The sequence below is a fragment of the Dryas octopetala genome, chromosome 8 (assembly GCF_963921425.1).
Source record: "Dryas octopetala chromosome 8, drDryOcto1.1, whole genome shotgun sequence".
Lineage (NCBI taxonomy): Eukaryota > Viridiplantae > Streptophyta > Magnoliopsida > Rosales > Rosaceae > Dryas > Dryas octopetala.
This window is the reverse complement of record NC_141373.1, coordinates 760508-786373: the sequence shown is the minus strand read 5'-3', so window position 1 is coordinate 786373 and position 25866 is coordinate 760508. Positions and strand designations below refer to the sequence as shown.

At 36.8% G+C, this 25866-nt stretch overlaps 5 protein-coding genes and 1 non-coding gene across 7 annotated transcripts; 3 read left to right on the top strand and 3 right to left on the bottom strand.

The window, feature by feature from the left end:
- Positions 1 to 4232: 4232 nt before the first annotated feature.
- LOC147275640 (NAD(P)-binding Rossmann-fold superfamily protein) lies at positions 4233 to 5746 on the top strand. Its single transcript, XM_086253128.1, has 3 exons — positions 4233 to 4378; positions 4762 to 4833; positions 4943 to 5746. The coding sequence occupies exons 1-3, from the start codon at positions 4359 to 4361 to the stop codon at positions 5742 to 5744; spliced, it is 894 nt and encodes a 297-aa protein (XP_086109254.1). The 5' UTR covers positions 4233 to 4358; the 3' UTR covers positions 5745 to 5746.
- On the bottom strand, positions 5583 to 6803 carry LOC147275639 (plant/protein). The gene is made up of 3 exons (XM_086253129.1): positions 6385 to 6803; positions 5976 to 6254; positions 5583 to 5721 (listed from the first exon to the last, which is right to left on the bottom strand). The coding sequence occupies exons 1-2, from the start codon at positions 6667 to 6669 to the stop codon at positions 5994 to 5996; spliced, it is 546 nt and encodes a 181-aa protein (XP_086109255.1). The 5' UTR covers positions 6670 to 6803; the 3' UTR covers positions 5583 to 5721; positions 5976 to 5993.
- Positions 6804 to 6960: 157 nt separating this feature from the next.
- Positions 6961 to 7034, top strand: TRNAV-CAC (transfer RNA valine (anticodon CAC)). The gene has a single exon. It is a non-coding gene; the product is annotated as a tRNA-Val (tRNA).
- Positions 7035 to 7250: 216 nt separating this feature from the next.
- On the bottom strand, positions 7251 to 14045 carry LOC147275637 (auxin response factor 2-like). Of its 2 annotated transcripts, none has more exons than XM_086253126.1 (15): positions 13821 to 14045; positions 13574 to 13672; positions 12776 to 12888; positions 12318 to 12413; positions 12116 to 12172; positions 11814 to 11969; positions 11156 to 11240; positions 10540 to 10630; positions 10119 to 10283; positions 9880 to 9999; positions 9675 to 9750; positions 9390 to 9561; positions 8615 to 9240; positions 7978 to 8168; positions 7251 to 7866 (listed from the first exon to the last, which is right to left on the bottom strand). In XM_086253126.1, the coding sequence occupies exons 2-15, from the start codon at positions 13662 to 13664 to the stop codon at positions 7773 to 7775; spliced, it is 2133 nt and encodes a 710-aa protein (XP_086109252.1). In that variant the 5' UTR covers positions 13665 to 13672; positions 13821 to 14045; the 3' UTR covers positions 7251 to 7772. The 2 variants fall into 2 exon arrangements, with proteins under 2 accessions (XP_086109252.1, XP_086109253.1); XM_086253127.1 differs by having other exon boundaries at positions 13574 to 13666.
- A 3001-nt stretch (positions 14046 to 17046) lies between these two features.
- On the top strand, positions 17047 to 23809 carry DEG2 (DEGP protease 2). The gene is made up of 21 exons (XM_086253187.1): positions 17047 to 17310; positions 17410 to 17565; positions 17725 to 17775; positions 17931 to 18004; positions 18091 to 18154; positions 18575 to 18619; positions 18744 to 18851; positions 19548 to 19625; positions 19785 to 19851; positions 19993 to 20051; positions 20182 to 20281; positions 20436 to 20515; positions 20719 to 20775; positions 21525 to 21628; positions 22141 to 22228; positions 22344 to 22429; positions 22542 to 22566; positions 22697 to 22768; positions 22869 to 22919; positions 23002 to 23062; positions 23154 to 23809. The coding sequence occupies exons 1-21, from the start codon at positions 17104 to 17106 to the stop codon at positions 23390 to 23392; spliced, it is 1872 nt and encodes a 623-aa protein (XP_086109313.1). The 5' UTR covers positions 17047 to 17103; the 3' UTR covers positions 23393 to 23809.
- On the bottom strand, positions 23706 to 25367 carry LOC147275635 (putative indole-3-pyruvate monooxygenase YUCCA10). Its single transcript, XM_086253188.1, has 4 exons — positions 24686 to 25367; positions 24357 to 24590; positions 24070 to 24195; positions 23706 to 23976 (listed from the first exon to the last, which is right to left on the bottom strand). The coding sequence occupies exons 1-4, from the start codon at positions 25310 to 25312 to the stop codon at positions 23812 to 23814; spliced, it is 1152 nt and encodes a 383-aa protein (XP_086109314.1). The 5' UTR covers positions 25313 to 25367; the 3' UTR covers positions 23706 to 23811.
- Positions 25368 to 25866: the final 499 nt, after the last annotated feature.

Genomic DNA, 25866 nt, shown 5'->3' with positions numbered 1-25866 from the left:
GTAAATTATAATACCTTTTACTTTATTAATTTGTTTGACTTTTCAATTAGTACCTAATCTAAAATGCTATTTAATTTTGATACCTAAACTAAAAAGTTATTAAAATTTAGTAGTTAAAATCAATGAACCTTTTTATTTATGATTTTATCGTTTTTTATTAAGCTGCATTGAACTACTGAAATTAGAACTCTGGGTTGTATCTATAAGTACTTCTATCAAGTACTATAATAACACAGTTGTGTGGTAAATCCTTTCAGTGATGACTTTGTTCTTTTCAGTAGGGTTTCTTCAACTATATGTCAAAGGTACCTCTTACCTCTTACTATATTGTTCTGTCTCTTTTCTTTTTTTATTCTAAATCTTAGGAATCTCTATGATCAATTTCAAAACGTTTGGAAGTAGTTAATTTATTCGTTTTGGGTTTTGTTGTGTTCTCATTCTTCCTAAATTTTCCATGATTAATTAATTATCATACCCAATGTATCTCAATATAACTCGATCTGCATAGTTTTATTTGAGTGTGCTCAGGCTCACTAAAATACCCTTGTGATTACTAATACTGCATAATGTTGGTGAAGTACTTGGTTAACTTATTGGTTCATATTATCTTTGTAGATGAACTTCTTAATTTAATGATTGTGATTTTGCGGTTTTAATTTCTTGGTTGAACCTTTTGTTGGATCAACAATTTTCAATCTTCAAAGCCATAGTCTAATTTTAAAGATTATTGACAGTCGGTTAAATATAAATTGATCAGAAGGCAGACGGCAATGGTTTTTTTTTTTTACGTTGTCTTTGCAGAAATTTGTTATTTTTACCAAACTCCAATTACAATAATATATTACCCTTGAAAGTTCAATACTTTTTTTTTATGATTTTGTCATATAGTCCAACCCTAGAAGAAGCAACTTGCAATGTGGGGCATATTCTGTACGTCATCACTGCAAACTTGTGCTGAACAAAGTTTTGTATTGACAAATCATATGCAGAAAGTATTATACAAAATCAATATTGTCAATTTGTCACCTGTTGCACATCTAATGCAACAAAGTTGTGCGTGTAATGTTGTTATTGGTACAACCTGTGTGGAGAGGTGTCAAACGGGCCGGCCTGGCCGTTTAAGTTAAGCTCATTGTGTTTTTGTATCGTACTTGAGCTGGTTTATATAATTAACACTTAAGCTCGACACGGTTCACGGCTTACGTGCCATTCGTGCTTGTGATTTTGGGGTTTTACTTTACTTGTTGGACCGCTTGTTGGGTCAACAATTTTTAGTCTTCAAAACCATTTTGAAGATTGACACTTTGTTAAAGTAGAAAAAAGATTCGAAGACAGAAAGCAATCGGTTTTTTTTTTTTTAGATTGTCTTTGGAAATAACTTACCTATCACGGTTGTATATACCCTTTGTGTTTGTTTATTTCATTATATGATCTATCATATAATAAGAGAAATAGACACAATAATGTATTCACCCGTTACTTGAGAGTCTTTCTCGTTGTCTTTGCAGAAACAGCATTATACTTGCTTTGATTTTTTTATCAAACTCCGTTGTCTTTGCAGAAACAGCATGATACTTGCTTTGATATGTTTATCAAACTCCGTTGTCTTTGCAGAAACAGCATGATACTTGCTTTGATATGTTTATCAAACTCCGTTGTCTTTGCATAAACAACATGATACTTGCTTTGATATGTTTATCAAACTCCGTTGTCTTTGCATAAACAACATGATACTTGCTTTAATATGTTTATCAAACTTCAATTACAATAATCACCCTTGAAAGTTGACTACTTTTTTAATGATTTTGTCATATAGTCCAATCCCAAAAGAAGCAACTTGCGTGCGGGGAATCATCACTGCAAACTTTTGCTGCTCACAGTTTGCATTGACAAATCATATATAGAAGGGCGTGTCTAATAGGGAAAATGTTAGCAAAAGGACTATAACAATACCCCTATTTTCAGTTGAGGATCCCGTTTTCACTTTGCTTCAATCAAGGACTATTATTTTTCAAGTGCTTCAATCAAAGATATTCCGTCAATTCTGTCAAAACTTCCATTAAAATTGATCACGTGAGGGTCACGTGACCAATTTATAAGGGCAAAAAAGTCTTTTCTCATAAAAAAGAATTATAAAAAAAATAAAACTAAATAAATTTAAACAAATTTAAAAACAAAAAAAAAAAAATTCCCTCCATCTCCCTCCATCTCCCACCTTCGCCAACCCCTACACCATGTCAACCCAACATTCCCCCCACCCAGCCCAGCTCAGCCCCACCCCGCCCATCCCCTCCCCTCCCCTCCCCTCCCCTCTCCTCTCTTTTCTCTCATCTTTGCCTCTCTTATCTTTCTCTTTCTCTCTGTCTCCTAGCCAGCTCCCCATCCCCATCACAGTCACCCATCCTCGCCCCCTCCTCCCCCTATACCATCGCCATCCCTCCCCCCTCCCCCACCCGTCCCAGCCCTGGCCCCATCCAGCTCCACCATCCCAACCCAGCCCCGGCCCCATCGCAAAACCTAGTCACACCCAGCCCTAGTCCTAAAAAACATTAAATTTTTAACAAGGAAAATATCAAAAACCCATTATGATGACAATTTCAACAAATATGGGCTAAAATACAGGCCCTTTTTTACACCATTAAAAGGAAGGAAGATAAGAAGCTTAGTCCAGGATGCAACAACCCAACAAATTCCAGCTACAATTCCTACATGGGTCCAATTGGTTCCTTAAAAATTCTAACTTTCTCTGAGTTTGATTCTTCAACATAAAGAAGTAAAAGCACAAGTTAAGACTAAAAACCTCCCTTAAGCTGAACCCCAGTACAACCATTTCTTTTCAATTGATTTACCAATTCCTAAAAACCAAAACAATAAAGAAAAAGCAAAGACCCAGAAATAAATTTCATTTCTTCTCGGCAACCAAACAGAGAACAATATTCCATTAAAGAAAAATCAATACCAGAAACAACAGAGATCAAGTGCACACTATCAAAGGCTTCAAAACTAATGTTCAAGTATCTCATCAAAAGAACAAAAGGGGCTCTGTTTATGATAAAGAGGCACCAGGGAAGCTAGAAGAAATTGGATACAAGGAGCTCAAAGCCTCAAACTTGCTTGCACAAAACTAAGCCACAAAAAGAGACTAAACCCAAAAAGAGGAGAGGAGAGGAGAGGGGAGGGGAGGGGAGGGGCGGGGTGGGGCTGGGCTGGGTGAGGGGAATGTTGGGTCGACATGGTGCAGAGGGTGGCGAGGGTGGGAGACGGAGGGAGATGGAGGGAATTTTTGTTTTGTTTTTAAATTTGTTTAAATTTATTTAGTTTTATTTTTTTATGATAAAAGACTTTTTTGCCCTTATAAATTGGTCACGTGATCAATTTTAACAGAAGTTTTGACAAAATTGACGGAATATCCTTAATTAAAGCACTTGAAAAATAATAGTCCTTGATTGAAGCAAAGTAAAAACGGAATCCTCAACTGAAAATAGGGGTATAATTATAGTTTTTTTGCTAACATTTTCCATGTCTAATATACAGCATCAATATCCTTATGCAACAAAGTTGGGCTTGTAATGTCATTATTGATGCAATTAGTGTGTCATTATTGATGCAATTAGTGTGTTACTAATTGTGTGGATTAAATATGATCGTCTCAAATAAATCATCGTTTAATATTGAATATATTAAATTAAATATTTTCCTATATTACACTAATACCTTTTAAGATAAAATCCTACACTTATGGGGTGTAATGAATTAGAATTTTAAAAGTATTCAATTAAAAAAATTTGAAAGTTCATAGAAATCTAGATGTATCAAATTCAAATTTTAAAGATTACATAAAAATTTAAGTGTATTCAATTCAAAATTTTAAAGTTTTTATAAAAATCTAGATGTATTCAATCATAATTTTAAAATTTTAATAGAAATCTAAGTGTATTAAAAAATTCATTATTTTTAAAGATATCATTAAATGGTAAATTTTGTTCAAATAAAAAATGTAATGAGAATTACCCATTAAATTTTAATAGATTATATAAAAATCAATAAGAATTCGTAAAATTTATAAAATCTGCAGTAATCTATTAACTTTTTTTAAATTCATTAACATCTCAATTGAATATATAGCCGGTGCAACATGGCCATAAGAGATGCCCCGAGAGAGCCCACATGCTGCCGACTAATAAAATGCTTTCTTGAGTCTACCTTACCTTGTACTTGTCGGGCAACACAACCAAAAGCATATATTATAGTTGGACTAAGGGTTAAATGATGTGAAGGTAGAAGAACTAGAAACATTGAACCAAGCTTAAATATCTTCTTTAAAGAAACAAAAACCATCTTCTTCAAGAAAAGAAAGTATGTTCAGGGTTGGACTAAGGTTCGCTTCTCTCTCCTTTTGATTTTCAATTTGAAGCATAGACAAATCGCTTCAAAGTTTGCTTCTGTTTTTCTCTTCTTTCTTTCATGGTGATTTTTCTTCCCCATAGTTGATAATTCTAGTTGTCCAATTCTTGGCAAACTTTGGCTTTCTTGGGTTTTTCCTTTCTTGCGTGGTTGAGGTTTTTTGCTTTCTATTAAATAAATTTTGGTAATTACTGGAATAGCAAATTGCTGACTATGTAGCTGTACACCACTTCTATAAAGATATTGATGAAAATGAAAATGAAAATGAAAATGAAAAAGAAAAAGAAAATCCTTGGTCTTTAGCATTCAATGGATATAAATCAGTATGTTGCTGCTAATGGTATGAAATTCGAACAGGAAAACGGTTACCATTTCAAGAGCTTTGGTTTCTCCGATCTTCAAGATGGGATTTTCATCTCAGACTGAGAGGTAGGCAATTTTAAATGGATATGAGGATTATTAATTAATCAATTTGTTGGTTGGGTTCTTTTAGTCTGAAATTGCTGGCTTGAACATGTTACTATGTGTGACAAAGCAGACTTGAAGGCAAGGTGGCACTGATTACTGGAGCAGCAAGTGGCATAGGAAAGGCAACTGCATCAAAATTCATCAGCAATGGTGCCAACGTTGTCATTGCCGATATCCAACACCAACTTGGCCAAGACACTGCAAAAGAGCTCGGTCCCAATGCGACCTTCATTGCCTGTGATGTCAGCAAAGAGTCTGACATTTCCATTGCTGTAGATTTCACCATGTCTAAACATAGCCAGCTTGATATCATGTACAGCAATGTAGGGGTAGCCTGCAACACTCCCCCAAGCATTGTGGACCTCGATCTGGCAGTGTTTGACCGGGTCATGAACATCAACGTCCGAGGAGTCATGGCTGGAATTAAGCACGCTTCGCGTGTGATGATCCCGCGCAAAACTGGCTCCATTCTTTGCACAGCCAGTATCACAGGACTAATGGGAGGACTAAGCCAGCACACCTATTCTGTGTCCAAGTTTGCTGTTATAGGCATTGTTAAATCTATGGCTGCAGAGCTATGCAAGCATGGAATCCGGGTCAATTGCATATCGCCTTTTGTCATTCCAACCGCATTTGTAATCGAAGAAATGAGTCAGATTTTGCCAGGAGTTGATAAACAGCGGCTGATTGAGATAATACATAATGCTGGGGTCTTGGAAGGTGCAAATTGTGAACCCAATGATATTGCTAATGCTGCACTTTATCTAGCTTCAGATGATGCTAAATATGTTAGTGGGCACAATTTGGTGGTAGATGGAGGTTTTACATCATTCAAGACTGTGGATTTCCCTGCACCAGATCAGGTGCATTAAACACTCATTGTTGGTCACTTCTTATTTGCAAAGAATAAAAAATAAGACATTGACCCAGAAGATCAAGTTTCCATATCTAAGCCCCCATTTATTATTGTTATTTCCACAAAAACAACAGCATGAAGACTGAAAGAGGACAATGCAACAAGCTAACTCTGATGAAACATTGAATTATGAAAACGTACTACTACATAGTAAATGAAGGAGAAGATAAATTTAGTGAATGAAAACCTTGAATTGGTTAGACAACTAGGCCTCCTCTATCCGTTGGGCAATCAAATTCACTGCTGCATTGGCTGATGAGAATGCCCCATGAAAGCTTTCCTGATAGGAAATGGATTCCAATTCTCTGGCCATCTGCAATAAAATCTCCCCCAGGTCTGTCTGTCTTTCTAGTAAAGATTTATAGTACGACTGAGCAGCAACCTTGCTAATTTCCACATTGGTTGCTTCTGGGCAGTACTCATCATCCAACCACTTATGCAGAGTGACCCTTAGCCACTCTGATTCCTAGATAGATACACTATAAGGGTCAAGTTCACTGGCTAATTTGTTACACTATCATGCAAACAAATCATTCAAGAAAAACAACCCAATAGAAAATAGAAAGAATGGGTATCAAGAAAATAGAAAGTTATACCTCCAAGGCCTTGGAAGGGACCAACCAGTGTTCTGGGACCCTAAGGTCTTGGACTTGGGCATCTGGGTCTTCTTCCTCATCTTTTTCGTGGTCATTGCTTTGTGGGTTTGAAGGAGACTGAGATCTTATAACAGTCTGCGACTTAGACAGATCATTTAGTGAGTGAATTGGCAGTGATGAAACAAAGAAACTGAGCGCAGGCATAGTAGCAGGAATTTTCGTGAAAAAGGTTGGATTAAACTTTGGAACGGCTGTAATTGATGGAGATGGATACAAAGATTTCATGGTTTTTGATTTCTTGGGTTACTTTCGTTTTTGATAAGAAAATGGTTGGTGGCGGGAAATAAACGGAGGGTGTCTGTGACTCTGTGCCTGGAAGTCACAGGCGAGAATATCGGTTAGACCTGCAACTCTTTGATCCTTTTGGATTAGGCGAGAAAATTGCACAAACTGGTCTCACTTAACCCTGGGCCCGGACGAACGTAATAGTCGGCTCAATATGAAGCCCAAATGAGGCCCAACACACTCATGACAAACGGAGAAAATATCAACTTCGGACACTTAAACCTCAAAAGTGTCTGGGTGGTGTAGTTGGTTATCACGCTAGTCTCACACACTAGAGGTCCCCGGTTCGAACCCGGGCTCAGACATTTTTTGTAATTTTTAACCAAAACTTAAAGATTCCCCGTCGTAGAAAACTAGAAACTGTGCATTTTTTTTTTGGTATTTTGGTGGACCCAAGACCCAAAATTAAAGACTAACAACTCTCGCTACTCGTTATTAATTTAGTGGTATGTCATTATACTTTGTTGAAAAGGATCCTAAATTTCAATCTTCCCTTCCTCAGATTTAAGATGAAACAAAAAACAATTTTGCTAACAGTATTATGAGGAGGAGATACCAAAATATGGCTACCCAAACAATATACATAGAGCAGTATGCAAAACAGATTCGAAATTGACAATGCATTATGCATATGCAATCAAAACTCATTAGCATCTCATGGACTAGAGTTGACATGTATTTCTATTATCCTGACCGCGGGGACTATTGTGCTCAGGCCCACAATTATGCCAGAAAAGATGAAGTTTTATCTGGAAATTACAGGGCAAGAATCTTAGGCTTCCCCTCTCACAAAAAGCTAGAATTCTTCAGAGAACAAACAGCTACACTTTTAACTTTTCTTGGCTAAGATAATGTTCATACTGCATAGCATTTGATCATTTGAACGGCTGCATTGACATACAGCATACTGCAGACTGCAGAGCAGACATAGGTATTCATGTAGACATGTTTATTGATACCATCTCTTTCTCTCCCTCTCTCACACTCTCTCATATGAACAGAAAAAGAAACACATAGATAACCTCTTTCTTAGCAAAGAGGAATTACAGGGATGTTGCATTTGGCGAGCCTGGATTCAGTTTGTCAGCGTCTTCCTTTGGACAGATGAAGATCCTTCGCACCATTGACTGGAATTCACTGCATATGTGACATGATTACCAAATTAGTAAAGACCAATAGCAGATCAGATGGTACAGCACAACAGAATTGGCAAACTTTTATGTCACAGTATGAGTTGTAGTTCTTAACTGCCACAGGTAATCTCCTATCAGCATCATGTCTCCTTCATCATCCATGTAGGTTACCTGGCACCCACTGCTTCCATCGATCAAGCTTCCTTTGAATTCAAACGTCTGGTCAAGCTCAGAAATGAGTTCACCATACCCATCAAAGCGTGTGAGGTCCACCGATCTTCCTAGAAGAGATCCATATTTGAGCACCTGAATGAGTGTTCACATTTTCACAAGATTCGCTTTAGCAGGTCAACTCAACCATTATAAGGGGGTGACGAGAAGAAATACTAATTGTTTTACACTCCACTCATACTGCATCATTATCCTGAAAATGCAACTTGAAGAAGAAAGAATGCCTAGTCATATGCCTTCTAAAGGACCTGAATGACAAGTAACCATGCTTGACCATGTAACTTCAACAAAGCATAATCACCACCAGACACAGCTCTATGGAAGTTTGTAGAAACTAGTTGGATACTTGTTTGTTATCTAAATACACATATACCCCTTAAGCTGCATGAAATCACCAAACTATAATTTGATATTTTGATTGAATAATTTAGGATGCAAGTGCAATAAAAGTAATTCAATTAGCAGCAACTCTTCCTTCAAATTGTTTGCAAAGGCACCCAGAAGTTTTATATGGAATGTACCTTTATGCAACTCCTGTTACTGACAGAGCAACATTTCTTGCATTGTTTCTCAGAAAGAACATCAGAAATACTCTTAGATGTCTCTGAAAACTGGATAGTTTCGGAAACGCTCGACTGAGATATTGGAGGAATAGAACAAGAACTTAAAAGTTCACTAGAAGTGGCAACTTGTGGTGAAGGGAGCTCCGGGTGACTATTAACTATATTGACTCCAAAAAGCATGAGTGGCGCTTGAGTCTCACTCCTAGGTTTGATGGCCCTCAGTTCCTGAGACCCAGAGGAGTTGATATTTGGAACTGACATGCTTCTGCTAAACGAAACACTGTCAACGACTCCAGAAGTAGTAAATATTGGTGGCCATTGATTCGTGAAACTTGGAGTCACCATATTTTCACTAGAAAATGCTATTTCACTGCCAGGCCATTGATAACGTGGGTCGTGCATTGGAACTTGGAGCTGGTTTTCCAATCCCAGTTGTGTATGGTCCCAGTCAGGATTTGATGGTGCAATGAATTGTGGTAGTAATGGTAGTTTTTGTGCACCCAGTTCAGTGTCACTACTTTCTTGACCTTGAAAGACCTTTTTTTGTCTTGGAGGCGTATACTCCATTGAAGTTGGCAATAAGCCTGATAAGGAGAGAGAGAGAGAGAGAGAGAAAAAAAAAAAAAAGAGATTTGATTAGTTTTGAATATAACAATAAAACTGAAGAGAAGATTGAAGATTTTTCTGATATCTAGAGAATCTTTTCACAAGGAGGTATATGAGAGTTACTGACCATTCCTGGCCAAGCTAGAAAACCCAGGTGATGACAGATCAGGTACACGTTCTCTTTTATTAGGTTGGGGGACAAAAGCGTTTTTCTTGTTGGTGGATCCTGTGGGCTCAATGTCCCAAGGAGAAAGCCTTTCAGGATGCACAAATGTATCTGATGTGGCATCCCATTGCACCTACAAGGAGACATTAATTGATGAAATAAATAGAAATATATGGAGAAAATTATTGTAAGTATCAAATTGAAGATTTGGACAAGATCTTGATTGTCATAAAGGAACTTGGGTACCTTCAGACATCTCCATTCTGAACTAGGCCACCTGATACAGTCATTATCTTCTATATCTATTATAGTACCTGAAATTCTGGTTCATACAATAACCAAATTCAGTCAAAAGACCATGACACTTTAGGGAAATAAGTAGGTAGATTATCAAGCATGTCTATCGTATTTTTATCCATCCCTTTTTTCACACAAGTCATGGTTTGATTACCTCTTCTCTGCGCATTCTTCACTGTCACAACACATTCTGAATCTCATTCCAACAGAATAGCCATTTTTGGCTGATTTCATGTATTGATCAAAAGGAATTATAAATGCAGCCGGACTGGTCCTGCATATGCAAAAAAAAAAAAGTTTCATGCTTAAAACCTAAGATTATGTGTGTAGCCAGTGATACTGCTAGACATTCAAGCTAAAACCTTTAGTAGCTCACAGGATCAAATAGCTTACCAAGGACGATAGTACACTGTAAACATGGTACCAGTAGAAATGGCATGGAAAGCACTGGCAAGTATGCCATGTTGCATGCTGTGGCCAGAAATGAGAGAAGTTGATGCATTGTCTTGAGGTTTGATCGCACGGCGTATGCCAACACGCAGTTCTCCATTTTCTCCTCTGAAAAACAAGGGTTACTATCATTACATAGCTAGAACTGAAGACAGATAACTGATAGAAAATGTTCTATTAATTAACCCTTTAAACACAATTCGACTTACACACTTAAAAATGTTTGGAATAAAACTGAGAAGGCCTATCACATAGGTAGGGAGCTAGGGAGAGATGAAGAGAGAGAGAGAGAGAGAGAGAGAGAGAGAGAGAGAGAGAGAGAGAGAGAGAGAGAGAGAGAGAGAGAGAGAGAGAAGGAGAGTACCTGACAAAGATGCATGCATCTCCAGCAACAAGTTTCTTTGCGGTCACAAATGTACTCCAGCCACTAGTAAGCAAGTGCCTCTTTGGCTGACCTACAGTTATTGTGGGACAAGCAGCTTACATTTAAGGTTGGTTTTATATGAATCCAATATAGAAGGTTAAGGAGAAAACATGCATGATATAAATCCAATATAGAAGGTTAAGGAGAAAACATGCATGAGAAGTAAAAGTTTCCAACAAATTTAAGAATATAATCAGAAATAAAAATGTAAATGTAAAGTCAGATGCATTAGTGGGCCATTGTAATATTACATGGAGTCAGCCAATCAAAGTAATTGATTTTTCCCCTTGGCACAATAAGAGAAATTTTGGATTTCCTAAAACAACCTCCGTCTTATTTATTGTAAAAATCATACTGATGCATCCATATGTATATTATTGCAATGTTGAACACAATGAACAAATTCAAGTTTTAATAAACTTCCAAATTTACACATGCCATTTCTGATTCTCTAAGTACTAATGATGATGAGTGGTTAAAAAAAAAAAATTACTAATGATGATGCTTAAAGTAATTTCACTGCTGGATGTTTAAGAGTGTTTGAATTTAAACATACCACGAAATATATGGCGAAAGTGCCATTCATATCCATGCAAGTCCTTTGCAAACAGTTCCTGTACTGGTGGTTGCTGAGACATGTCCTGCAAAAACATCTATAACAAGTGAATGTACTGGCTTCTTATCCACACCCATTTGATATAGACTTTATGAAGTAGAGGTAATTGTGAAAGGTGAACAATCTTTTACAAGATTGGGTATGACACTTGCATAATCCAAAGTACCAACATGTGATCATAATTCTTTTCAAATTGCTTGAGTGAGAATAGTCAGTTCCTAGATTTGCCAAGTTCTACAATGTTTAATATATGTCCCAAGAAACAGTAACAGGCGTTACCAAAATCAAATATATGGAGGCACTTATCCCCAATCTGCCAGTGAGAATAGTCGGTTACTAGATTGGCCAAGTTCTACGATGTTTAAAATATGTCCCAGGAAACAGTAACAAGCGTTACCAAAATCAAATATATGGAGGCACTTATCCCCAATCTGCCTCATGTAAACTTAGCCTTAATCCAATTCAAATTGAATTGGTTACTTTCTTTCTATCTTCTGGATAAGAATTGCCATTGGTTGCACAATTTCCTTATCAAATTCAAGTCATACATTTTCTAAAGGGTGTTATTTAGATGGAAACCAATGACAAGGATACCAACCAGAGGTGGAAGGCACTCATCAGCATGTCGCTTCGGAACAGAGAATCCACCATGTGTGCTTGTGTCAGATGGAGTGAGTGTCTTGCTAAAGGAGCATGTCTTGGTTCTTTGAGGCAGAGATGGAGTATTTTCATGCTTTAAACTTAGCTGGTCTTTCTGCAAGGTGCCAAAGCAGTACGCATATGTTGATAACATATTCAAATAGAAGGGGAAACATAATGGAAATTTCTAAATGGCTTCAGAAAATAAATAATATCAGTTTCCTGTGATTTCCAATAAGGCCCAAGTAAACAGTAGCTAACCTCAGCCACAGGAAGCAAGGTGATTTGGGCAAACACCTCATCTGTGTGAACTTCAGCCTGCAAATGAGTCATCCAGAACACAATATAAAATTGTTCTCCAATAATAAATTCCCACAAATTTTGAGCCATTCAATTTTCTAATCCATACACAATTTTAAAAGTACACATTTAGGTAAAGCACATACAGAGAGAAACAATATACCTTTAGCTGAACATTAACAACATTGCAGAGGATCTTGGAAGGCAAATTGTAGATTGGCATTTCCATTTTACCATCTTGGTTTGCATATGCCTCGACCTACTCTAGATCAACAAGCAAACATATTACCTATTTGGACCTCAGATGAAAATATATCCAGGAAGAAAGGTCATTTTACAATTGTTGTTAACAGTGTCAATAATATGCATACATTTTGAAAAAACAAAGGGTTTTGGGGTTTTGTGTTGCAAAATAAACCATATGATTATTTGTGAAAATTCGGGGTTAACAAAATTTTTAAAACAAACAGATTGGGTCTATCCCACATTCTATATCATATAAATTTAGGGGTCACTAAACATGATATTTCATACTTGGGAAATTTTACTACACAGAAACAGAGTAAGAGACATTGGAGCTGCCGTAAAGAGAAAGTAATAAAGGTCAGGGGAGAAGAGAACCTGTTCCGTATGACCTTGAGGGAAGTAGAAAACCTTCTCTCCCTGGCGTGGAACATAAACATGAGACCCCGCACAGGCATGCCATAGTTCAGTGAACAAATCATATTTCACACCTAACATCAAATCATATTGTGGTTAACAGCAGAGTCATAAAAATAAAAAATAAAAAAATAAAAACAAACTAAATGGGGAGAAAATCAAACAATGAGAACCCGTTTAAGTGCATAAAAACTGAGAACCCATTTCACAGATGAGACTCCTTATAAACCAGGATTAAGGGGTTAAACAAAGAGTTGAAGATCCTACCCTCATCATTTGAATGAGTCTGAGATGAGAAACCCAAAAGAAAAACGGGTCTGTGACTCTTACTAGGAATCTTTTATCAAATTAGCCACTATCACATCCCACTAACTGACCAGTGAAAATCACAAGGTGAAGCCTAAATATTCATCATATAGAAGGGCCAGAGGTACTTCTGAAAGATCAAAATACCCATTGTGGTTCTGATTCAAAAATCCACAAATAGAATAATTTTTCAAAAACCCACATTCTTAACTGAAAAAACTATTCCAAAAAATTAATAATGACCAACGTGCATCACATTTTATAATTGGAAAAAAAAAAGTAAAAAAATAATATCAAATCTACAACTAGAACTGAAACAGAGCTTAATAAGAAAAAAATTGAAGCGATTGATATCAAACTCAGAGCATAGTTTACGACTTCAACAGTCCAGAGACAGAAAAAACACTAATACAGTAAAAAAAAAAAAAAAAGGGCCACTGGTTTCTCTCCCACCTTGGCTATTGTTACCGTCCGTACATCCTCTGCTTTCTTTCTCAGCATTGGCGGAGCTCAGCCCCGAGCTTTCTACACCAGTACAAGCCATAACTGTTTCTACAAAAGAAAATACGGAAATGCAGAAGAAACAGAGATGATGAAGAATAAGAAGGAGAAGAAAAACCCAGAAAAGAAAAAGCTGGAAATAAGAAGAAGAAACTAGAGAGGGGAATGAGGACAAATAGGCGTCAAGAATCAGGTGTACCGTGTCCACCAAATAGCGTTCAATGTGTTGTTTGGCTTTGCTCACTCTCTTTTCTCTTTGGGGCACCACCACCACGCCAAAGCTCACACACACACACACACTAGCTATATAGCTAGCTAGCTACCGTTTCTCTCCCTCTCTCTCTCTACAAACAGGCCTCTCTGCGTGTGTGCACGGCGTGAGCGATGGTGATGTTGTTGTAACGTTTTGTGTGTAATTTGATGTTGTTGTAGTTGTGCAGAGGAGTGAGAGACAGAGAGAGAGAGAGAGTCAGAGAGACAGGCACTATGTGATGTATGTAATGTGTGTGTGTGTGAATGTGTTTCGTACACCTGCACCTGCTAGCAGGCCTTTTTGCTCGTCTCTCTGCTCTCTCTCTCTCTCTCTCTCTCTCTCTCTACAGTCCTATACTCCCTATAGCCACGAGTTCATTGGCTCGCTGTCTGTGCTCTGCTGGCTGGCGATGTTTGCTACTTTGCGCCGATATATCCGATGCGCTCTTTTTGCCTCCATGCTCAGGCATCGCCGATTTAAAAGGGACCCACCTTTTCATGATCGCTTGCGTGTCGAAAATCAAAGGTGTGGGACCCACCTGTATTGTAAAAATCGGTATGCACCTGCGCCCTATTGAATCATGTACTTTTCGGTCGTTTTGGTATATGTCCTAAATTCAATTGGTATGTATTTGCATGGAGAGCAAGCGTCGCTGAGTGGGCTGCACAGAACCATCGGGATTCAACATTAGGCTTTAATTAGACAGGTTTGGCTTCAATGTGTCGTACGTTCGTTTGTTAGCTGCTAACAAATCACTGACTGAAACAACAAAGTTGGGAATCAGAAATTCTTAATTTATTGAAATTAAAATGGGTGGTATTTGGTTGTTGATTCAATTTTTGCCATACCCCACGAGGTTTGATGGTAGACTCCACATAAGTTATATTCATCATATATATCATTAAATGAGCTTCGAAAACATGTATACGTGACAATTTTAAATGTAAATGAACCTAAATGGATAGTCATTCGGTTTGGTCCACAAAATTTACAAAAAAGGATAGTCATTCTCAATATAACTAGATCTGGTTAAAAATTGTGATTTTGTGGGTTCCGATTAAACACGAACACAACATGAACACGAACACAACCACTCGAACTAGTTTCACTAATTAAGAAAAAAAAATTTCAACAAAAAACAACTTAAATTAAATGCATTTTATTATATAAATTTATAGTGTAAACACATGTTAGATATCTAAAACATGTATAAATTAAAGAGATTAATGTCATTGTAGCCCCAAATTTCTAATTTGAAAAATTAAAAACTTTCACTTTTTCAATTTTGTCAATTGAGGGTATTCCGTCAATTTACACATTTTTCATCCAAATTTCTATTTGCATAGTATCATATGTCAATCACGTTGGGTCTTTTTTTTTTTGGGCAGAATGGTCCATTTCCATTTAGATCTTACCATTTTTCCCTTGTGCACCATTTTTTCCTCCTTCATTTCTAGGTAAATTTGGATGAAAAATGTGCAAATTGACGAAATAACCTCAATTAGCAAAATTAAAAAAGTCAGGGTCCTTAATTTTTCAAATTAGAAGTCTTGAAACCAAAGTGATACAAGTATAATAGTATGGATACCAAAATGACATTAATCCCTAAATTAAATGATCAATATCATAAAAGAAAAATAAAATAGATTTATTTATTAACAAGTCACTAATAGGTTTCATAGGTTAACACAAAAACAACACTAAAACTTAACATGTGGCTAATTGATTTACACAAATTCAACACGATACGATAAATCTCAACTCGAACACTCAAATTTTCGTGTTGCTTCTTGTACGTCGTGTTAATGGGTCAGGTCTAAATATAGCTTACATTATTATGAACAAATATTAGTGAGCTTAACAAATTTGGCCCGTCGTTGTCTAAGATTGTTGGCCAACTCAAGTCAAGTCATCAACCCGTACTAGGTTCAATGCAAGGAAGGAGGAAGAGAGAGAAGGAAAGAAATTTTCCCGAGGAAGATGTTGGTTTTTTATTTTTTAATTATATGAGCAAAATTGGAAAGTTCATATCATGTTTGACCTGTTCACAAAATATTTTGTGCATGTGAAGTTAATAGTCTGCAAGTGATACGTGTACTATATATTTTTTCAATAAGTTAACTAGTCAACATTTCACAAATTAGGATGTTCGTCTTTATTCTAAGTTTCTAACTCACCTAGTTAATAATTCAGGAACCATGATATGTAATGTACCGACTCATAATTTATAGTCTCGTGTGAAATACAACGTCTACAAAACTCTAACACAATAATTATAATTTGAAAAATTATCAAGTCTTGTATTTATATTTTTATGTAGTTCTTTGAATTTTGATTGATTACAATAAGATTGAATATGTCTTTATAACTTCGATTAGTAAATTAACTACATGGATATAATGAAGTTGAGCCATATATAAATTGATCCACTAGAGACTAAATGGACTACATCCTTATAGATTCACATTATGACTCGATTAATTTAATAATCTCAGGTTGTGTCATATTAATCCAAGCTAGACATTAGATGCAAAAAAATTTAAAGATTAAGGAGATGATATAAAGTACATAATATTGGCAAGTTCGCCATTGATGATCAATACTTGAAGTGATATAAAGTACATTAATTTATTACTATTATTATCATTGGTCAAGGTTTTATATTACTTTTTAAAAAGCAGAAAAATAAGAAAGATGGTAACGGAGGAGGAGTAGCAGCAGCAGATGATAAAACTGTATTGGTGAGGCGGTGAGGCCCGTGAGGACTGAGGAGTGAAAAAGACAGAAACAGACAGGAGCAATTAAAACGGTGATAATGACACGTCCAGACTTCCTCTAAGCATGCAGGGGTATTAATGGAAAAGGCGGCTACAGTTGTGCAGACGAAAGAAAGCAGTTCAGAAGGCGACACGTGTCAAGTCTGTTTCCGTATGATAGAGAAAGGCCAAGGCCTTTCGTTAAGAGGTGATGGGTTTTTGTTTCATCAATTGGGCTTTGTGACACGCAATTTGCAAGCCCAAGTAGACCGACTCGCACTTCTTTTCGGCCCAAAAACATAGAAAAGTGGGTCGGTTAGATCCGATTCGAAGAAAACCCGTAGGCGCCAAAAATTCAGAGATCCACTCCAAAAGTCCGATTATTTACGGATAAGGAAACGCAGCGTGGTCGTATAAAAGAAAAACCTTCGTTCTCTGAACCTTCCTTTTTTAGCAGCGAGCTTCAATTTCAAATGGCCGTTGCAGTCGGCAACTGCTGCTTCTCTATGCTCACCTCCACCTTTAAACTCCGTGCTTCTGCATCCGTCCAACCCTCCTTCGCCACGTCGCTGTGGTCTAGTAGCTGCCACACTTTTAAACCCGTTTGCCAGAGTAGGAGAGCTTCGAATTCAAGAAAAGGCTCATCATCACCATCATCCTCAGCTAAATCCCAGCCGGAGGTAAAACCATAAACCCTAATTTCTCCAGCTTTCTCGTGCTTATGTGTAAATTGTTAGATAATTATTTAATTTATGATATTATTGTTTTGGGAAATGCAGAAAGAAGCTCTTTCCAAGAGGCTTATTGAAAATGGTGATGGGTGGAGTGGTACTGGTAGAGTGAAGAAGGGACAGTCCCGACCAACGGCTTATAAATCGTTTGGAACGCAAAGAAGAGACAAAAAAGAGCTTGTAGTTGATCAAATAGAGCAGCAGGTATGATTATTGTTAAACTGGATTAATTGTAAGGATTAGTTTGCATTATGGAATGGACAAACAAGTTTAAGAAATGTTCACTGTTTGACCTTCTGTTTGAGTTTTATTTATTTATTTATTTTTTTTTTTATATTCATGTGGTGATTGTACTTGATTCAGGTTGAAGCAAGAAATCTTCAAGATGCTGATTTTCTTAATGCCGTTGTTAAGGTAAATGTTGTTAGTTGTTAGGTTTCAAATTTCAATGCATTGCCTATTCTAAGTAGTATTAAAGCCAGAGATTGTATCTTTCCTGAATATCAATATTTGCAGAATCTGCGGCACACTTGGTTGGTAAATAAAAAATTCTTTAATATAATGTTTAGGTTTACTGCACCCATACTGCGCCTGACTATTCCCTTCCTTGGCAAAAACAAAGACAATATACAAGTACAGGCAGGCAAGTTCCGAATTCTTCTCCTCTTACCCATTTCACTAGTGTGCATGTGTTTTCGAAGAAATTATAATTTGAATCTTTCAATGCAGTGCTTTTATGATTGGTGATGGGAAACTCTTGACAAATGCCCACTGTGTTGAACATTATACTCAGGTACTTTGTTGTCCGTAATTGTCAGTAGTAAGCAAAACAGGTACAAAAATGTCATTGATTTAACACTTAGAAATGTGAAATAGTTCTATCTGGGTAGTGAGTAAGTTTACCCTTCTGAGTGCACTAGTTGTAACTTGTACGTATATCAACTTTTGGCCTTAGTCGACATGCACACTTGTTCTACTTGTTGCATCTTATATGCTTTTCATGGAAAGTTTAGGGTCTCTTTATCACAATCATATCATCTATCTATAATATGTGTAGAAAACATGACCTGCAAGGAAAGTGCTGTATCAAGAAAAGTGAAGGATACAATCACTTTTTTGTATTCTATACAAAATGATGTTTGAGGAAAGAGTGCTGAAATGCAATTATTTATTATTATTGTTATTATTGCCATTTTTTTCTTAATGTATGCAGGTTAAAGTGAAGAGAAGAGGGGATGATACAAAATATGTGGCTAAGGTATTTCACCCTCGGAAAATTAACATTATGTTTCTCAATATCTTGAAAATAAATAATATGTTGCAGCTTATTATCAGTAGTGGGGATTGTGATATAGCTTTACTATTAGTGACTTAATTTGCAGGTTTTGGCCAGAGGTGTTGATTGTGATATAGCTTTACTATCAGTAGAGAGTGAGGAATTTTGGAAAGGAGCTGAACCACTCCATCTTGGAAGCTTGCCACATCTTCAGGTTTAAATTCATCCTATCCCTTGGAGATATAATGTTATTCTGTATAATTCAATGCTTATGGGCAATTTGGTTGTATGCCTTTTCCGGTAGCCCTTGCATCATCTTGAAGGTAAATTACCTTCAATGAAATCATATCTGGTTAGTTAAGGAACTAACATGAACAGAGGAACTTTCTGAAGCATGCTTTAGATGTTTTAGTTAGTTGCGATTTCTTGTCAGGTATAACAAAAGAGAATGAGCCAAGTAACCATGTATTTATTAAGATAATTTAATTTACAATACTAGTTATGGAGCATTTTATAATACTAGTTATGGAGCATTGGGGTGACTGCAAGCCTTGTGTTTAAAGAAACTATTTTCTGTCACATAAATTCAGAAATTTAGAAGCTATGTGTGTCCACTTTATCCAAATCTGGCATCAAATATATTAGTATGATGATATAAACTGACCATCCACCTGATCTAAATCTGAGAATTAAGTATTACAGGATCTAACTCAATTCATCTGTTTTGTTACCCACTTATAGCCTTATACTGGGCTAATGTGGCTTTACTATTTATAAACTGCAGAAGTTGAGGTTGTTATACAACTTGCATGAACGTTTATATTTTAACTTTGAAATTTTCTAAACTTCTGCTATAACGTACTTGGATGAACCTCTAAAGTGCTCTTTGTGTGGTTTTTATAATGGGCAGGAGGCAGTGACTGTTGTGGGATATCCCCTTGGAGGCGATACTATTTCAGTAACAAAGGGAGTTGTATCGCGTATAGAGGTTTGTTTTATAACCTACACGAGTGGGATTGTATGATTTATTACTTGCAGATAGTGATATGGCTCTGATAATCAGTGATGTTCTTCAATATGCCTTCCTGCTAAGGAGCTGTGTTACACAGATATATGGCATCAAGTTTCTTACAAATTATGTCCTCAGGTTACGTCATATGCTCATGGGTCATCTGATCTATTGGGAATTCAGATTGATGCAGCAATAAATCCTGGTTAGTGTAAAACCCAAATTTACAATTTTCACACTCTGATCTTCAGGAAGCCACTTAGCTGCCTCAAGATTACAATTCTTCTTATTATGGCATTATTACTATCTTTGTCATAGTCATTGCTTACACTTTGCTAGATTGTAGGTAATAGTGGTGGTCCTGCATTCAATGATCAAGGGGAGTGCATTGGTGTGGCATTTCAGGTAAATCTGTTGGCTCGCTGCCAAAGTGTTTTTTGTCCGTGTTTACTTGTTCTTAAATTTCTTGGCTATATAGGCAGTTCTGCGGCATGAAAATTTTTCTTTTATTTTTTCTAAGAGACACTTCCTTTAGGTCTACAGATCTGAAGAGGCCGAGAATATTGGATATGTGATTCCTACTACAGTTGTGTCCCATTTTTTGATTGACTATGAGAGGAACGGGAAGTACACAGGTGAGAAAGTCTTCCCAACTTTCATTTCTGTGATTGCTGCTGTACCATTCTTTCAATGTGTTTATTGTGATTCAAACTGAATACTTGACCCTGACCCTGACCCTTCTAACTTATGTGGACTTATCCCAATAATTTGCCATAATTTGACTTCCAGGTTTCCCTTGCCTTGGTGTATTGTTGCAAAAGTTGGAGAATCCAGCATTACGAGCTTGCTTAAAAGTACAGTCTATTGAGGTATGTCTCTTTGTCTAGTTAAGTGTTTCTTGGATGAGCTAGTGCAAGACAAAACTTATAATTTGTGCAAAGTTATCATCTAATTGTTTCATCTAGAATATAATAATCAGGCAATGTTTATATTTTATTATAATGATAGCTTTGTATCTGCTAATCAGTTAATTTCTCTTAGGCTTTTAACCCATAACATCTGGTTTGTGTAGGGTGTACTGGTGCGAAGAGTTGAACCCACTTCTGATGCACATAATGTATTAAAGGAGGTATGTTGGCTGTTTGACTCTTGAGTGATTGCTGTACTTGAGTTGCATCTATACTTGTAAACAGTCATCAAAGAAAACCTTTAAGCAACTTTTGGTGCTGCTCAAGCTATCAGCTTATGACTTATGAGATCATTGGATCTTAGGAACATTTATTTTTAAATATCTTCAAGATGTGATGAAGACAGGAGAGTTACATTGTGAAGTGGGAGACCAACAAGGGTTTGGTTGGGATGGTCAGGCCCATGGTTTGCTTCCATGTGGTCTGGGGTTCAATTCCCCTCAAGAGTCAAGATACCTACCTAGCTATTTGCTAGAGTTTCCTGCCTCCTAAAGATTGGAGGGTTTGGCAGGAGGCCCCAGTTTTGAGCCCGTGTTCGCGAAGTGGGTTTGGGGGATTTCTAGGTAAAAAAAAAAAAAGGTGAAGTGGGAGACTATTAACTAATAGAATTGGAAATAAAGTAATAGTAATAGCATTTTTTTGTGGTCAATAAAGTAGTAGTAATAGCATGTGTTGTATGGAAAAGGTTTATGAGCTAGTTTTCGAGAGTCAAAAGATAATAATAAATGGGGCATTTTAAGTTACCTTTGCAAAGGATTCTGGTCCGTAATCAATTTCTGTGTTCTTTACCACATTTGCTACTAGCATCTGGCCTCATTTTTTCACCAAATTATTAGGATTTTAAAGCGTATTGAACAATATCCAATATTTTTATTTGTTAAGAACTTTGATGATACCTGCGCTTTTCCAGGGGGACGTGATTGTGAGTTTCGATGATGTTCATGTAGGGTGTGAAGGAACAGTACCATTTAGATCAAACGAGCGCATTGCATTCCGCTACCTCATTAGCCAAAAGTAAGGTTCTAAGACGAGAAATTATATTAAAAGCTGCATTTTATGTCATTATAAATTTGTTTCGGATATTGCATCCGATAAATCATGCTGGGTAATTTCCAGGATGGGTATATTTGTGGAATTAAGAACTCCAAATTTACATGGCTTTTAGTATTGAAGATGTTGGGTAATTTTCGACATGGGTATATTAGTTGATCCCTGCCCCACCTTCTGTTACATGTCTACAGAGTTCAATGGTTCTTAGGATTGAAGGTGTTGAGACTTTTAAAAATTTGAACCTGATCAATTAAATTAATGCAGAGGCAAGGAATATAGTATAATTGGTCTGTGGTTAGCCCCTGTAGTTATGCTTCAGTGACGCCTGCCTCTGCTTTTCTTTCTTTTGGCATAAATGAATGAAGATTTTATCAAAAATGCTAAGCACCCAAGTACGCAAGTTGTAGAGGATTCATCCATGTCCTAATTTTTTTAATTTATAGGTGCAATTTATAAGCTAATGATCTCCCATACAGATTTGCAGGCGATGTTGCAGATCTTGGTATTATTAGAGCTGGGAAATTCATGAAAGTTAAAGCAGTTTTGAACCCACGAGTACATTTGGTAAGTCAGAAGAAATTTGGCCCTTTACACAATGCCATACGGTTATCCATTGTGAGTCTCATAATTGTTTTAATGTTTGATGCTGATTATTTCGAGTTCTTATGCCCCCAACAAGGTTCCGTTTCATATCGATGGAGGTCAGCCTTCTTACTTAATAATTGCTGGTTTGGTGTTTACCCCACTCTCAGAGCCACTGATAGAGTATGTCATACTTGTCTCTGGCACTCAAGAATATGCGAAACACATTTTTTTAATAATGAAAAACTGCATGTGCTAATTATAAACTAACCATTTTTTGTGTTCTTTTCGGCAGTGAGGAATGTGAAGACTCTATAGGGGTAAGTTGTGACCCATAGATGACACTCTTAAGCACAAAATTCCTGTTTAACTTTTATACTTTCTTTTTCTGACCAGAATGCATACTTTTCGTTTGAAAATTGATTAGTTTTTGGTTTCTTTTCTGGCCAGTTGAAACTCTTGGCAAAGGCACGCTACTCTTTGGCTAGGTTCAAAGGGGAACAGATTGTAATCCTATCACAGGTTAGCTGCATATAATATGCATCAAATGTTGAGATAGTGTTGTGGTTATGATACTTAACGTGTTGAATTTTCTTTTCTCATCCTCTTCTTACTGATATAGGTCTTAGCAAATGAAGTCAACATAGGGTATGAGGATATGAGCAATCAACAGGCAAGTTATCTATTACTATTTACAACCTGGACATGAAAACTGCCAACCATATGCATACACTCTTACAGACCGTTCATTTCAGGTTTTGAAGTTAAACGGGATTGAAATAAAGAACATTCATCATTTAGCACACCTTCTAGATTGTAAGTGGTAACACCTCTTAACTATTTCCAGTTCAATTTATCCCACTCCATTCTCATGGTTGTGCTGCGCTCTACTTAAATTCTTAATCAGCATGCAAGGACAAGTACTTGGTCTTTGAATTCGAAGACAATTACATAACAGTTTTGGAAAGAGAAGCAGCTACTGCTGCTTCATCCTGCATTCTCAAAGATTACGGGATTTCATCTGAAAGATCACCTGATCTGTTGGAGCCCTATGTGGATTCGGAAAACCAAGCAGTTGATCAGGATTTCGGTGATAGTCCGGTTTCAAATTTGGAAATTGGCTTTGATGGACTTCTTTGGGCATAATAATTGCTATTTCCTGAGAGTTCACTCTGATTTTTCCTAGTAAAAACCATTTAAGTAGAAAGATATAAGTTGCAGTCTAACAATTATTACACATGAGGAGATGGGCTCCCCTGTCAGCTCCATTATAGGGTGTTCCTTTCTTATTATTTATTATGTTAGTACTATTATTGCTGTGAGTCATTTCCTTGTTAGGTTATTGTCGGTGCTGAGTTTTACAATCTCCCTCATCTCTTCTTCTGGCTTAAAATGGCAGAATTGTATCCATATGTGTCACCTTGGAAATCGTTATTGTAATTGATCTACTGTAACAAAGTAGTTAAACGCCATTTATTATTTGATGTTATAGGATTGACATTTCTAGGAATATTAAATGAAAGAGAAAAATACAAAGGTAGCTAGCTTTGTCTTGGTCTTGAACATTACATAAACGACTTGATGTCATTTGCTATGTTTTGAGCATCTTCATTAGATCCATATAACCCTCTTCTTGACAGTCCCACACAATATAAACCATTCTTGCCCTTCCAATGATTAGGGAAGCTTGGTTTTGGAAGCCCATCATCTTTTAAAAGATAGTCATCCCCCTGTAATAAAAATAACAATTCTATTATGAATAACAATACTATTATGCAATATAAACGCCAATAAACAAAAATTGTACTCTTCTCTATTATCACCTTAAGCCACAAATTTGTTGATCTCTTGAACCCTGTGCAGAAAACAATGGTGTCAAATTGGAATGACTTTCCGTTTTTCAACTGCACATCGCTGCCTCTTATGCTGTCGATTGCGGCCGGTAAGACCTGCATGTATAAGCAAACACCAAAATTAATACACGTTAATAAACTAGCTATTAGTTTAATAATATTTCTCTTTATTTTTTCATATCATTTGACAGCAAAATGTATGATCATTTTAACATTGAAGCACCAATCAAGTTGGCCAGCCAATATTTATTACATACCTGAATCTGGCCGGACTTGATTTTCTGGTAGGTACCAACATCAAAGGCTGGATACTTGCCATACTTGACCTTCATAAAGAATGGACCCTCTGATGGCCTGCCTATTCCGTACTTACTCAGGTCCCCATAAACCAGTTTGCTAAGCAAAACCATCAAAGAATCTACCATGCTTAGCGAAAAATACTTCAACAAAACCAAGGCCAAGTAAACCATCCCTCTTGACAGAAAATGGAGCTGCATACCATATCATAATATAATAGTTTATGTTTAGCAAATTCAACTCAAAACCAATTGGTAACGGGAAATATATAGATCATATAACTACGTACCGGGCTTCGAACAATGATGGAAGTTTTGGCACCATGGTTTGCGAGGTCCAGTGCAATTTCCATACCAGAATTTCCAGCCCCAACAACCAAAACGTTCTTGTTTTTCATCTCCTCCCCTGATTTGAATTGGGTCGAATGCATAACATCCCCAGCAAAAGTTTTCAAGCCTTCAACCTCTGGGGTATATGGGTTGGTTGTTTCCCCTGTAGCCACCACCAAAAACCCTCCAACATACTCCTCCATCTCACAATTCTCACCACCAACATTCATGGCCTTCACAACCCATTTCTTAGAAACCTCATCATAAGATGCAGACTCAACGTTTCTGTGGTACTTGGGACTAATCTTGAAATGGGACACGTAGTCATCCAAGTACTGTATGAACTGGTTTTTGGGCACATATGTGGGACAAGAAGGTGGGAATGACATGTGGGGAAGCTCACAAAATTGCTTTTGGAGGTGAAGGTGGAGACGGTCGTAGGAGTACTTTTTCCATAGAGAAGCAGAACAATTTTCTCTTTCAAGGATTATGTATGGGATGGATAGCCGGCTTAGACATCCGGCCACGGCGAGGCCGGACGGGCCGGCCCCGACTATAATTACTGCCGGATGATCTTGCTGCTGCATTGATTCTTCAATGGTGTATTCGTTTGCACTCTCTAGCTAAGTCTCTACCTTGTTGTTACTAAGAAGGGCAGGAATACAGTAATGCTAGTGGTCTGGCTTATATATACATGGAGTGGGCCATTCACCCCATCCCACAAAATATGAGATCCTACACTTATATGTCCTTTGATTTCTCTTTATTACCTTTCTTAATTAGTATAGTGGTCTTGTATAGACACTGGATTTGCTTCCAATGTAATTCACTAAATGAGAATACAATGTTCATCTCTTATTAATTTCTAGGAGGGCTCCATTAATTTGTAAACTAGATTTAAAATTCATAAGAGATGAACATTGTATTCTCATTTAGTGAATTACATAGGAAGCAAATCCAGTGTTTATACAAGACCACTATACTAATTAAGAAAGGTAATAAAGAGAAATCAAAGGACATAATCGAGAAATTAAACAGTTTATTAAGGAAATAAATCTATGAATGAATTAAGGCATGACTAATAATATGAGCGGTCAACTTAACAAAAATAACAGTCGTTAATTCGGTTCCTTTCTAGTTA

What these genes read in the sequence shown, in the direction of transcription:
- LOC147275640 (XM_086253128.1), top strand. Translation starts at nt 4,359, where the DNA reads ATGTTCAGGGTTGGACTAAG. An exon ending in ATGTTCAGGGTTGGACTAAG is followed by an intron (nt 4,379 to 4,761) that starts GTTCGCTTCTCT and finishes AAATTCGAACAG; the next exon opens with GAAAACGGTTACCATTTCAA. An exon ending in TTTTCATCTCAGACTGAGAG is followed by an intron (nt 4,834 to 4,942) that starts GTAGGCAATTTT and finishes GTGACAAAGCAG; the next exon opens with ACTTGAAGGCAAGGTGGCAC.
- LOC147275639 (XM_086253129.1), bottom strand. Translation starts at nt 6,669, where the DNA reads ATGAAATCTTTGTATCCATCTCCATCAATTACAGCCGTTCCAAAGTTT. An exon ending in TCCCTTCCAAGGCCTTGGAG is followed by an intron (nt 6,255 to 6,384) that starts GTATAACTTTCT and finishes GTATCTATCTAG; the next exon opens with GAATCAGAGTGGCTAAGGGT.
- LOC147275637 (XM_086253126.1), bottom strand. Translation starts at nt 13,664, where the DNA reads ATGGCTTGTACTGGTGTAGAAAGCTCGGGGCTGAGCTCCGCCAATGCT. An exon ending in CCTTGCTTCCTGTGGCTGAG is followed by an intron (nt 11,970 to 12,115) that starts GTTAGCTACTGT and finishes GGCACCTTGCAG; the next exon opens with AAAGACCAGCTAAGTTTAAA. An exon ending in GAAGAATGCGCAGAGAAGAG is followed by an intron (nt 9,751 to 9,879) that starts GTAATCAAACCA and finishes TGTATGAACCAG; the next exon opens with AATTTCAGGTACTATAATAG.
- DEG2 (XM_086253187.1), top strand. Translation starts at nt 17,104, where the DNA reads ATGGCCGTTGCAGTCGGCAACTGCTGCTTCTCTATGCTCACCTCCACC. An exon ending in AATGTGAAGACTCTATAGGG is followed by an intron (nt 22,567 to 22,696) that starts GTAAGTTGTGAC and finishes TTTTCTGGCCAG; the next exon opens with TTGAAACTCTTGGCAAAGGC. An exon ending in AGGATATGAGCAATCAACAG is followed by an intron (nt 22,920 to 23,001) that starts GCAAGTTATCTA and finishes CGTTCATTTCAG; the next exon opens with GTTTTGAAGTTAAACGGGAT.
- LOC147275635 (XM_086253188.1), bottom strand. Translation starts at nt 25,312, where the DNA reads ATGCAGCAGCAAGATCATCCGGCAGTAATTATAGTCGGGGCCGGCCCG. An exon ending in CCATCATTGTTCGAAGCCCG is followed by an intron (nt 24,591 to 24,685) that starts GTACGTAGTTAT and finishes TATGGTATGCAG; the next exon opens with CTCCATTTTCTGTCAAGAGG. An exon ending in TCAAGTCCGGCCAGATTCAG is followed by an intron (nt 24,196 to 24,356) that starts GTATGTAATAAA and finishes TTATACATGCAG; the next exon opens with GTCTTACCGGCCGCAATCGA.